This window comes from Rhincodon typus, chromosome 39 (assembly GCF_021869965.1).
Source record: "Rhincodon typus isolate 14 chromosome 39, sRhiTyp1.1, whole genome shotgun sequence".
NCBI lineage: Eukaryota > Metazoa > Chordata > Chondrichthyes > Orectolobiformes > Rhincodontidae > Rhincodon > Rhincodon typus.
Window position 1 is genome coordinate 4,874,772 of NC_063370.1, and position 12,131 is coordinate 4,886,902.

Sequence of the window (12,131 nt, forward strand, 5' to 3'; positions counted from 1 at the left end):
CTGCTTCCACACTGTAGGAATTCCATGATCACAACTCCAGGATTTGGAAAATGGGATTCCCTTGCTGATTATACACATTCTCCCTGAGAAAGGTAGTTTTGGGACTAAAGCTAACCCCCAACACACTCCTCAGCAAAGCTGCAGGGACTGAGTCACAACTCTAATTGTGTCATCACTTCTGCTCAAAGTTAGGCATCGCAGAGATGTTTCAATGGGTCAAAAAGCGTGGCACGAGGTTTTTCTCCCCCTCCATGAACGTTATGATTGTTTTCTCTAATGCAGCCATTGTATTCTTTATATTGTTTGTCTTTGTCCTCCTCCTTATTGACCGTATGGAGATAGTCACCAGGGACACGTCCCAGCACAGCATCCAGCCCTTTAACACCAACCCATAGGGCGGAACCTTTCCTCGGCCTCCACGTCCCTCCAGCCGGAAACATTTCGGGTTGAGCAGTTTGGGAGAGCGGCGGAGGCGGCCGGGTGAAAGCGGCAGCGGTGGGGCTTCGACGAGAGACGTTCCCGATGTCGGAATCGAAAGGTGAAAGGCGGATTGAAGCCCGCAGGACGGGGGGTGGCGGTGGGGGTAGAGGGTAGACGGTGCCACATTCCGTCAAAGAGCCGCCTCTGTCCGTCTCCATGGAGCCGGAAACAAAATGGCGCCGGCTGGCGGAACGTGAATGGGGCGTTGCCGGGTGACGGTACGTGACTGACGGCGTTCTGGGCCAATGGAGACGGCGCGTCGGCAGCCTTCCGGTTCAATGAAGCCAATCAAAAGAGCGGGGAGGCGGGACACCAGCCCACACTGTCTTGGGGGGGGGAGGGAGGCCCACCCTGTCTGGGATGGGAGGGAGGCCCACCAGCCCACCAGCCCACCAGCCCACACTGTCTAGGGGGGGGAAGGGAGGCCCACACGCCCACAAGCCCACACGCCCACACGCCCACACGCCCACACTAGCAGGGGGAGGGCCACTCAGCCCGTAGGAACTGGGAGGGGCCCATTTGGCCCATAGTGGATAGGATCTGGAGGGGATTCCACCCTGTTGAATCTGCTGTGCCACTCTGAGATCATAGCTGATCTATCATCATGTCACTATCCCATTCCAACTCAATGTCCCCTGCTCTCTTTAAGCCTGTCATTTTCATTCTTGAAACTGCTGGGTGATGTTAAGACAAACAAAAACAGACACTTCTGGAGAAACTCAACAGGTCTTGCAGTGGAGAGAAAACGGCATTAAAGTTTTTGAGATAGTAAGAACTGCTGATGCCGGAGTCAGAGATAACACAGTGTGGAGCCAGAGGAACGCAGCGGGCCAGGCAGCATCTGAGGAGCAGGGAAGTTGACGTTTCGGGGTCGGGACCCTTCTTCAGGAATGGAAGCAGGTCCTGCCCTGAAATGTCAACGTTAACGTTTTGAGAGCTTCCACAGCCTTCTGGAAGACAGAATCCCAAAATATTCATCACTGTATGAGTGAAGAAACTCCTCTTCATCTCACTCCTAAATGGCTTACCCATTATCATGTGGTAATATTCCCAGATTTTAGATTCAGGGGATACGTTGTATGCAGCCTGCCCCTGTGTAGGTTCCAATTTAGCTGCCTCTTATTTTTCAGAACTCTTCAGCAATACAGATCCAGACTCCTTAAGTGCTCCTCATCAAACAATCCTGCCATCCCAGGGTTAATCTGAGGTTCCTTGATTGTGCTTTCTCGATAGCAAATAGATCTTAATTCAGGGGACCAAAGCTGTGCACAGTACTGTAGGTGAGGCCTCCCCAAGGCTCTATACAACTGTTGCAAGGCTGCTTTTACTGTTGTACTCCAGTCCCTTTTGAGGTGAATGCCATCACATCGTTTGCCTTCCTAATAGCTTGCTGTACCTGCATGCCAGCTTTTAGAATTGGGGATTCCCCCAGCAGCCTTTTCAATTCGGAAGCTGCTGAGTTTTGTTTCTGGTGTGTCTCCAAGGTGACAGCAGAATCAATTAACTTGGCTGAGCTGTGAATGAACTGAAGTGTGTAAAATTATCCTCGTCATTGAGTTCTTGTAATTCTTGAACGTATTGAAATTGTATGCATTTATATGGTCCCTTTCACAAGGCCATTCAAAGGCACTTTACAGTCAACGAAGTAGTCACTGTTGTAATGTGGATTTGGCAGTGTGGAAAAGGGCAGCATATACTTCTCTGTGTCTCCAAGCATCTGGATGGGTATATTAGTAGGAAGGGTTTAGAGGGATCTGGGCCAAATGCTGGCAAATGGGACTGGATTAATTTATGGTGTCTGGTTGGCATGGACAATTTGGATCAAAGTGTCTGTTTCCGTGCTGTCTATCTCTATGACTCTATAAATCATCCACTTGAGATCAGGATATCTGGAAAGTGTTCAGCTTTTATGCTGTCTGTCTCATCACCAATGCTGCTCAATATGCTGTGTATTTCCAGCATGATGTTTAGCTTATAGTTCAGATTCCCAGCATCCACAGTATTTTTCTTTTGGGTTAGAAATCCTTCTGCTCCATTAGTTAATTCTCCTTTCCAGTCCAATTTCACTGCTCTTGGCCTCCTCCAGTTTTCTTAATGTTACCCAGTTTAAGTTCAGCATGAATTCAATGAGCCGAATGTCCTGCTTCAGCGCTGTAATCACAATAATGAGAATATGATTTAGGATTTTGATGAGAACATTTACAGTCTTTCTGCCTCCATGTTGAGTTCCAACAATTCCAGAACATTACGTCTGCACCCAACCTGTTATTTTTTTTCTTTTTGAATGCTAATGTTTGGTAATGATTCTCATTTCTCCCATTTTGTATCTCCTCTGGTCTGATCTGTTGTTTTTCCAATTGCCCTGTTGCCACTCAAATAAAAGCAAATACTGTGGATACTGTAAAATCTGAAATGGAAGGAGAAATTGCTGGAGAAACCATTGGGTCTGCAGCGTCTGAGGAGAGAGAAACAGTTAAGGTTTTGAGTCTGATGTGACTTCTTTAGAATCACAGCACACTTGTGGCACGGTTTCGAAGAAAAGCCATATCATTTAAGGCTGAGAGATTGATTCTTGATTGGTAGAGGAATCGAGGGTGATGGGGAAAACACAGGAAAGTGGACATGATGAATATTGGGAACAAAAACAGAAGTTGCTGGAAAAGCTCAGCAGGTCTGGCAGCATCTGTGAAGGAGAAAACAGAGTTAACGTTTCGGGTCTGGTGACCCTTCCTCAGAAGGATCAGGCGTGAGCGTACTGAATGACAGAGCAGGCTTGAGGTGCCGAACAGCCTACTCCTGTTCTTGTTGCTAAAAATGTTAACTCTCGTGTCTTTCCATTGATCCTCTTCAGCACTTTCTGTTTATATTACCGTTTGATGGAATTTTGGTTGGAAGGGAGGAAATCGTACTAGTTTCCAAAAGAGATATGAGAATTTTTATTTTTAAACTTCTGTTCTGTGGATAGATTGGAGAAGTTGGGACTGTTTTACTTGGAGAAAATAAGGCTGATATCTGGACAACGTTTTTGAGAGAAACCGTTGGCCCTAATGAAAGGATTGAGATATTAAAGCCATTGGCAAAAGAAGCACACATGACATGAGAAAACCATTTTTGACACAGTAGTCTCAGGTAGACAGGGTGCTTAAGCAGATGTTTAGCACGCTTGCCTTCATTGCTCAGACCATTGAGTATAGGAGTTGGGACGTCGTGTTGAGATTGTACAGGACGTTGATGAGGCCTCTTCTGGAGCACTGTATCCCGTTCTGGTTGCCCTGTTACAAGTAGGATATCATTAAGCTGGAGAGCGTTCAGAAAAGATTTACCAGGGAATAGAAGGTTTGAATTATGTGGAGAGGCTGTAACATTTTTCACTGTAGCGTAGGAAGTTGAGGCGTGACCTTTATAGAGGTTTTTAAAATCATGAGGGGTATAGATAAGGTGAATAGCATAGCAGGTGTGTTTTCCCTAGGGTGGGGGATTTCAAGACCAGAAGTGTATTTTTAAAGTGAGAGGAGAAAGATTTAACAAGGATATGAAGGGCAAAAGTTTCTTTTACACAGAGGGTGGTTCACATGTGGAATGAACTTCCAGAGAAAGTGGTGGATGCAGGTACAGTTACAACGTTTAAAAGACATTTGGATAAGTACATCAACAGGAAAGGTTTGGAGGGATATGGGCCAGGATTAGGGACTAGTTTCATTTGGGATTATGGTCAGCATGGACTGGTTAGTCCGAAGGGTCTGATTCTGTGCTGTATGACTCTTGTAGCAGTTGAGGTATGGCTTGCACTACCTGGGTGTGCGATGGAGGCTGCTTCAGTCAGGGCTTTCAGAATGGAATTAAACTGTAAGCTGAAAAGTAAGGATGCGCAGAGCCAGAGGGAGAAGGTGCGCCCTGTAGCACTAAGTGAATTGCTCATTTGGAGAACCGGTGCAGACGTGCTGGGCTAGATGGCTTCCTCCTGTTTTCCAACAGTTCTATGATTCTGGCCCAGTATTGTTCCCAGTTGGTGTGATTGTGTAGTGAATGAATGGAGAAAGCATTCTGTCAATTTCTTTTCATTCTGTAGCTGGTGTGTACGCCTTTAGCCCCTTTTATTCTATCCATGATCCAAATTACGCATTCAAAATGTGTTTCTTGTCTTTCTTCAGCTTCAGAACCGAAGACAGACGCTAACTCTGGAAGTGAGGTACCTAAATAGTATGTTCATGTATTCTGAAAATGCATCTTAGGGACTCTAGAATTTTTTAATTAATTCTGATCCCAAAATATCCATTCTGTTTCAATATATAGAGGGCATAGGTTTAAGATGAGAGGGGAAAGAGATGAAAGAGACCTAAAGGGCAATTTTTTCACGCAGAGGATGGTGCGTGTATGGAATGAGCTGCCAGAGGAAGTGGTGGAGGCTGGTACAGTTACAGCATTTAAAAGGTATGGGTACATGAATTGGAAGGATTTAGAGAGATATGGGCCAAATGCTGGCAGATGAGACTAAATTAATTCAGGATATCTGGTCAGCATGGATGAGTTGGACCGAAGGGTCTGTTTCCATGCTGTACAACTCCACTCTATGACTCAATCTGATGTAGTGCTTTTAAAGGAATAAAACCTGTCAGTGTACTCCAGTAGTACTTCCAAATTGATACTAAGCCGGTAAAGTGATATTAGGGCAAATGACCAAAACAGGTCGCTATGAAGTAGCATCTTGAAGGAAGAGAGCTGATGAGATTCAGGGTTCAGGGTCCAGGTACCTGAAGACTCAGCCATCATGGTGGAGCACTAAAATTGGGGATGTTCAAGAAGCTGGGATTAGGGGAGTGCAGAAATTCCGGAAGGTTGTGCAGCTGGAGGAGATTCCAGAGACAGGGAATGGGGCGAGGCCTGTAGAACAGACAGCCATCGTGTAACCGAATGGCAGAGTAGTCTTATGGAGCCACATGACCTATTCCTTACTTGCTAATGTAAACGAGATTTTCTCTAGCCATTCCATTGGTGTCACTGGGTCAAAACTTTGGAATTCCCTCCCTAAGGGTATCGTAGGTCCACTTACAGCACATGGACTGCAGCGGTTCAAGAAGGTAGCTCACCCGCACCTTCTCAAGGGGCAACCAGGGGACGGGCCCAGCCAGCGACGCCCACATCCTCTGTGTAAATTAGAAAAGCATAGAAGAAAACCTTTGGGGCACTCTTCAAAGTAGTGCAGGGGCGTTCTCCCTGTATCCTGGCCAGCAGTTGTATCTCAACACCCCTCCTTTACTGAATAGATTACCTGGTGCCTTGTGTCATGACTGACTACATTTCAAAAATACACAACTAAAATGTGCTTCATCATGTCTTGAGGATGTCGAAGGTGCTATCTAGCTGCACTTCTCCTTTAGTGCACAGTGTTTTGCTGCAAGTGGCCACATCAACTCCACTTGCCGGCCTGTTCCTATACCCCTCTGAGACCAAGTGAAGAGCTTCATTGCAGATGGGAAGCTCCTGTGGCAGTGCAGCCTTCCCTCCGTACGGCACTGAAGTGGTGGGCGAGATTGTGTGCTCAATGTCATGCCATTGAAAGGGAGATAGATCTGTGTTAGAAGCAGTAGGAACGAGGAATGGTGTAGTGTAGATTGTTTCAGTTGAACTTGTATAGCAACTTTGAGCAGTTTTCTCCGTCTTTCAGAACTCGGAATCTCAAGGAGAAGCGAGTGAGTCACCTGATGTTTCTGAAAGTACGTATGGTTTTTATCAGTAGTGTCTCACCGACTTGTAATGTATTTTCTTCGTATTTCTCATCCTTTTGTTTCCCCGCTCTCCTGTTACCCTGCGAGTCTGAAGCTGTCACCTTATTGTTGGAATGTGTCGCCACATCCATGAGTGAGTGGCTGCCTTGAGGCGAGCTGCTCGTTATTTCTCAGGCAGGGCAAATCACAAATTTTCTCTCGAGTTTCTGATGGGGCGGGTTGTGGTAATGTGGGAATGTCACTGGGCTAGAAATCAAGAGCTAACGCTGGTTCGAATCCCATCACAGTAGCTGGCGGGGTTCAAAAAGATTGCTTCAGGAAAGAAAAAAGCCCCAGCTGGTTGACTAATATTCTTTCGGGAAGGAAATCTGCCATCCTTCCCCGCTCTAGTCTCCATATTGACTCCTGACCCGCAGCAATATTGTTGACTCTTAGCTGCCTTCTGAGAAGTTTCCAGCAAAGCTCCTCAGCTTCAGGGCGAATTGGGGACAGGCAGCAAGTTGCGGCTCATGTTCCCATTTCCAAAGACTAAATTTTAAAGCCAGAACAATGGATCCTTGCTTTTGGATTTTGCTCAAGGTGTGTCAACCCTGATCGCTTTTATTATGAGATCGTAAGAACTGCCGATGTTGGAGTCAGAGATAACAGTGTGGAGCTGGAGGAACACGACAGGCCAGGCAGCATCAGGGGAGCAGGAAAGCTGACGTTTCGGGTCAGGACCCTTCTTCAGAATGTTGTTTGAGAAAGGCGGAAAGTAAATTTTTAAAAGTTAGTCTGTAAAATATGTTGGAAAATCTGTCATCATCACATAGCAGCTTTCTATTGACGGTAAAATAAAGTGCAAGGCAGGGCTGCTGATACACAAATTGTGGGCAGGATCAAGTGTGGCAGCGTGGAAGGAGGTCGATAGCCCTGCACATGGCCTTTCTGAGGCCCTTAACTCAGGCAAACAATACAGGAAGCTGAAGTTGAACATTTGAAATAGGCTCTTTAACGTGAACCAGCAGGATTTCTGATCTGGTGGAGGCAGGTGGGATGAGCCGGATTAGATACTTGACAAACCAACACTGACATGATGGGTCGAATGGCCTCCTTCCATGTTGAGTTTTCAATGGTTTAACCAGTGATAACAGTGTGTGTTTTGGCAGAGACACAGGTCATGGACTATCATTGAATGTTCTAAAACGGTGATCATTTTCAACATTTTTTGCTGTGAATTTTGATTCCGAAACACAATCGGATGAGGACAAGGTCCTTGTGATCACCAAAAGCTGTTAATGACCTCCAGGGTCATAAGATGCCAGCCAAGTTAAACCCAGGAGTCACAAGCTAAAGCCTGATGACTTGTGTGAGCCCCCATCAATGTGACCATATATAAGCAATGAAATCAGTCTCTAGAAGGGGGAATAAACCACTTGCTGCTCGTCAGTTCGGGAAAACAAGAGGCTACTTCTGAGCACAATCTTCTCTCCCAATAGTGAGTGGACAGTCAATTTGTTTAATTATGTTCAGAATGGTAGGAGGGAGACTCATTTTATTCTTTCACGAGATATGGGTAGTGCAGACAATTTGTTACTCAATCTCAAAGTATTCTTGAATTGAGTGGCTTGCAAGGCAGTTCAGGGTCAACCCCATATTGCTGTGGGTCTGGAGTCTCATGTATTCCAGACCTGATGTGAATTTCCTACCATAGAGGACGCTTGTGAACCAGATGGGCTTTTATGACAATTGATGATAACCTCAGTAATGGTGACCGTGACAACTGAATGTAACATCAGCTGCTGTGGTAGGATTTGAACCCACGTCCTTGTGCCATTAGCTGAGGCCTCGGGATTACTAGTACAGTTACAATACCACTATGCTGCTGTCTTGCTCCTCCCCTATCTATTTAGTGGCTAAATAAGTTTGTATGAACTCTTGACTACTTGACGTGTTCAGCAAACGATGATTAAAACTGGAGCATAAAATATGTTCGAAAGAATGTCCTATAGGGCAGAAATCCAGACGTGCTGCAGTCTGTCAGACATCTTGTACAGTAGTGCAAGCAATGCCATAAGTGTTCTGCTGGTATTTGTGTTTAAAATGGTAAAGTCTAACCAGATCATGGGGCCGCTGACTCATTAGAGAGAGACAACAGGTGGTTTAACCTGACGGTTACCACATCTCAGGCAGGGAAGAGGTTGAGAAAGAGAGTCTTTCATGGTAACCTCGTTTGGTGTGGAAACTGAACCCAGACTGTTGATGTCCCTGTGCATCAGTTGTTAGCACTGCTGCCTCACAGTGCCAGGGACCCAGGATTGATTTCCCCCCCCCACCAAGGTGACTGTCTGTGAGGAGTTCTCCCCGTATCTGCGTGGGTTCCCTCCGGGTGCTCCAGTTTCCTCCCACAGTCCAAAGATGTGCAGGTTAGGGTGGATGGGCCATGGGAAATTGTCCCATAGTGTCCAGGGATGTGCAGGCTGGGTGGGTTAGCCGTGGGAAATGCAGGGCTACAGGGATAGGGTGGGGGGTTGGGTCTGGGTGGGATGCTCTTTGGAGGGTTGGTGAGGACTCGATGGGCCGAATGGCCTGCTTCCACGCTGTAGGGAATCCATGATGGGTGATTGGCAGCTGGCTGAGCTACCTGACCCCTGTATTTAGTATTTGTAATCAAGCAGGGATCAAAATGTGATTTTTGAACAGAAAATACATCATTTGAGTTCAACGTTTTGGCTTGTGCTGTAAAGCTGGTTGATGCCAGTCATGGGAGTGAGTGACACTCTGGCTTCAGGCCTGTCGTTCTCCACCAGGATTGCTAGAACAATGTCAGGGATGAAGGAGGTGGTAAGACTGGAGAATCTGGGATTGTTCTCAGAGGACAGAACATCAAGGGGATGTTTAATTGAGGTGTTCAAAACCACAAAGAGTTTTGACAGGAAATAACTATGCTCACAACGTTTTAAGAAGTGTTTAGATGTGCACTTCTGATGCCAAGGCATTCCAAGCACTGTGCTGTAGTTCTCTATGACTCTTAATAAAGAGAAACTGCTTCCACCAATAGGAAGGTCAGTAACCAGAGCAACACGTGTTAAAGATAATTGGCAAACAAATGAAAAGAGTTCTTGCAAATTTGATTTTATTCCAGTGAGTTCTTGTGATGTGGAATGCACTACTTGAAAGGATGGTGGAAGCAGATTCATTAACTTGCAGAAGGGGGTTCTTTAAGGGAGGCATTTGCAGAGCTGTGGTGGACGAGTGAGGCTTACTTAACGGCCTTTTCAAAGAGCTGAGCCAGGCATGATGGGCTGAATGGCCTCCGCCTGTGCTGGAATATTCTGTAACATCTTAATCTCCGAGCTTTTCTCCACAGTGGATTTTCTGAGGAACTTGTTGTCGCGTTCACTCAATCTGCGGGAACAGCAACCCAAGAAGGTTTTGGAAGACCTTAGCATTGAAGGAATAGCGAAATACATCCTGAACAGCAAATGTAAGTTGCCAACTAAATCTCAAGTGTGTTTTAAGACAAGGATGTTGCTTGGTTTTTAAATGTCCTTCATTTTCTTTTCATGTTTTATTTTAATTGGGAAAACAGCATTTTTTTTCCCCAGACTTTGCAACTCCCACACCAACCCCCTCCCCCCACCCATGTCAGTGATAGATTGGAATACTTTCAACAGCTATAACTTGCATTTGTATAGCCCCTTTAACGCAATTAACATCCCAAAGTACATAACAGGAACAATATGAAGCAAATGTTGGCGCTGAGACATGTAGGCAGATATTAGGATAGGTGACCAAATGCTAAGTCAAAGAGCTGTGAAGCACCTTAAAGGAAGAGAGCGAGATGGAGAGGTTGATGATGGGATTTTTGAGACATTGGGACCCTGGCACCTGAAGGCACTACTGCGAGTGGCACAGCGATTAAAGTCTAGACTTTGCAAGACCCTGGAATTGGTGAGTGCAACGATCTTGATGGTTGTAGAGCCAGGGGGATAAGGAAATTGAAGGCAAGGATAAGAATATTGAATGGAAAGCTACGTCAGACTAGGAGCAAGTAGATGCTGAGTAAAGCTCCCTCAGTAGGTAACATCCCAGCCTCTGAACCTTTTTAAAAAAGTTTTTTTTTTTTAAAAAGAAATCCCGAGGCTTCACAAGCTGTTTACTTTATTGGATCCAAATAGAAAGCTCATCACCTCTGTCTTAAAACATCTCTTCAAAAAAAAACCCACGATACAATACACCACTTAAATCCATAATATCGTCACAGTTGTTGCCCACGAAACTGATCGGGCTGTCTCATCCATTTTCAACGACTTTTTAAGAGTCAACCTGTTGGTCTGGAGTCTTACGTAGGCCAGACTGGATAAAGATTACAGATTTCTTTCTCAAAAAGGGATTGGAGAACCAGGTGAGTTTTTAATGACAATAATTGCCTTTTAGTTCCAGATTTCAGTGAATTTAAATCTCACCATCTGCCATGGTGGGACTCAAATCTCAGAACTTTAACCAGAACTGGTCCAGTGACCGTACTGCCTTCCCCTGAACTATGAACTCTCACTCTACAGGAACGGAGTTGGAATTCCTGTCTTACCATCTCAAGCTGCAACATTTGACAGGAGGACCATACCCTGAGAGCTAGCCAATAGCATGCAGTAAGACAAGATTCATACATCTTTAAGTGCACATTTTTATTCATCCTTTCTTCAAATGTTGTCTGGCGAAATTGAAAGGGAAGAAAGCAAGAAAGTATTCTTCTGAATGTTGATTCATGGTTGAACTCTTAAGATTTTTATTCCCATTTCCTTTCAGGTGAAAAGATTATATGCATGGTCGGAGCTGGCATATCAACATGTAAGTACGTGGCTTTCCGTCAACCAGTCTCTTACGGAAGAGGCTTTGAAGATTTATTCTCACCTAAGCTTATTCGGGCAAGGGAAGTGAGACTGTATTTCTAGGATTTTGTGTACTTAAAAGAAAATCATGGGATTGGCTGTCCCTGGCAAGCGCAGCATTAGTTGCCCATCCCTAATTGTCTGTGATCTAAGTGGCTTGCCCGAACATTTCAGAGGACAATTTAAGAGTCGACCACGTCACTGTGAGCCTGGAGTCGTGTGTAGGCCAGACAAGGGTTTCCGCAATAATCTATGATAGCTTCGTGGAGATCTGCTTAGGGATAAGTCAACCTCGGCTTCTTCAAAACTCTCTCTACCGGCTGCTGGGTCGGTGAAGGGCAGGAGGCTGGTACCTGACCCCACGCAGGAGGCAGAAAATGATACACGTTACAAGTTAGATCAGTGCTTAAAGTGGACTTTATTAATAATGGCTGGTAGGCGTGAATTAAAAATGTCACTGTGGCCAAGCAGGTACCTCACCTGAGCCATCACCGAGACTGGTTTTCAGTTGAAATTAAGTTCCACCAGTGCCATGGCAGGATTTGAACCTATGTCCCCAGATCTTTAGCCTGAGCCTCTGGCTTACAAGTCCAGTGACATTACTGCTATGTCACCGTTTCCTGGGTTACATACAATATGACAGTCTGAGACTTTGTCTTTACAACTGCTTGGATTAACACTGTTAATCAAGCAACCTTCGGTATATGTAGTGCCTTTAAAGGTGTCTCAATATGCTTCACAGGAGCATTTTTTTTTTTTGACAGTAAACCCCAATTGGACAGTTAACCAAAGGAAGGGAGAGGCAGAGAGGTTTAGAGAGGGAATTCTAGAGTTTGAGGTCCAGGCAGCTGGAAGTGCTGTTACCAGTGGTTAGATGATCAGTATCAGCGAATATCACAAATAGCCAGAACTGGAGGAGCGCAGAGATCTCTGACAGCTGACAGAGATTACAGAGCTGGGAAAGGGAGGGCAAGGCCGCAGCGGGATTTGAAAACAAGGATAACAATCTTAAATAAGAGATAACAAGGTGTAGAGCTGGATGAACACAGCAGGC

The 12,131-nt window shown here is 45.4% G+C and overlaps 1 protein-coding gene across 12 annotated transcripts in view; it reads left to right on the top strand.

Moving 5' to 3' along the window:
- The first annotated feature begins 345 nt into the window (after positions 1 to 345).
- The window catches only part of sirt2 (sirtuin 2 (silent mating type information regulation 2, homolog) 2 (S. cerevisiae)), a 35,989-nt gene continuing 24,203 nt past the window's right edge, over positions 346 to 12,131 (top strand). The window contains exons 1-5 of one of the 12 annotated variants that reach the window (XM_048618350.1): positions 346 to 538; positions 4,632 to 4,669; positions 6,146 to 6,194; positions 9,556 to 9,672; positions 10,995 to 11,036. In XM_048618350.1, the coding sequence (XP_048474307.1) occupies positions 523 to 538; positions 4,632 to 4,669; positions 6,146 to 6,194; positions 9,556 to 9,672; positions 10,995 to 11,036 (262 nt within the window). In that variant the 5' untranslated portion in view covers positions 346 to 522. Of the gene's footprint in view, positions 539 to 624; positions 699 to 1,314; positions 1,833 to 1,869; positions 1,965 to 2,877; positions 2,953 to 4,631; positions 4,681 to 6,128; positions 6,195 to 9,555; positions 9,673 to 10,994; positions 11,037 to 12,131 lie in introns of those variants that run through there. The other 11 variants (XM_048618353.1, XM_048618357.1, XM_048618352.1 and 8 more) reach the window with 11 other exon arrangements.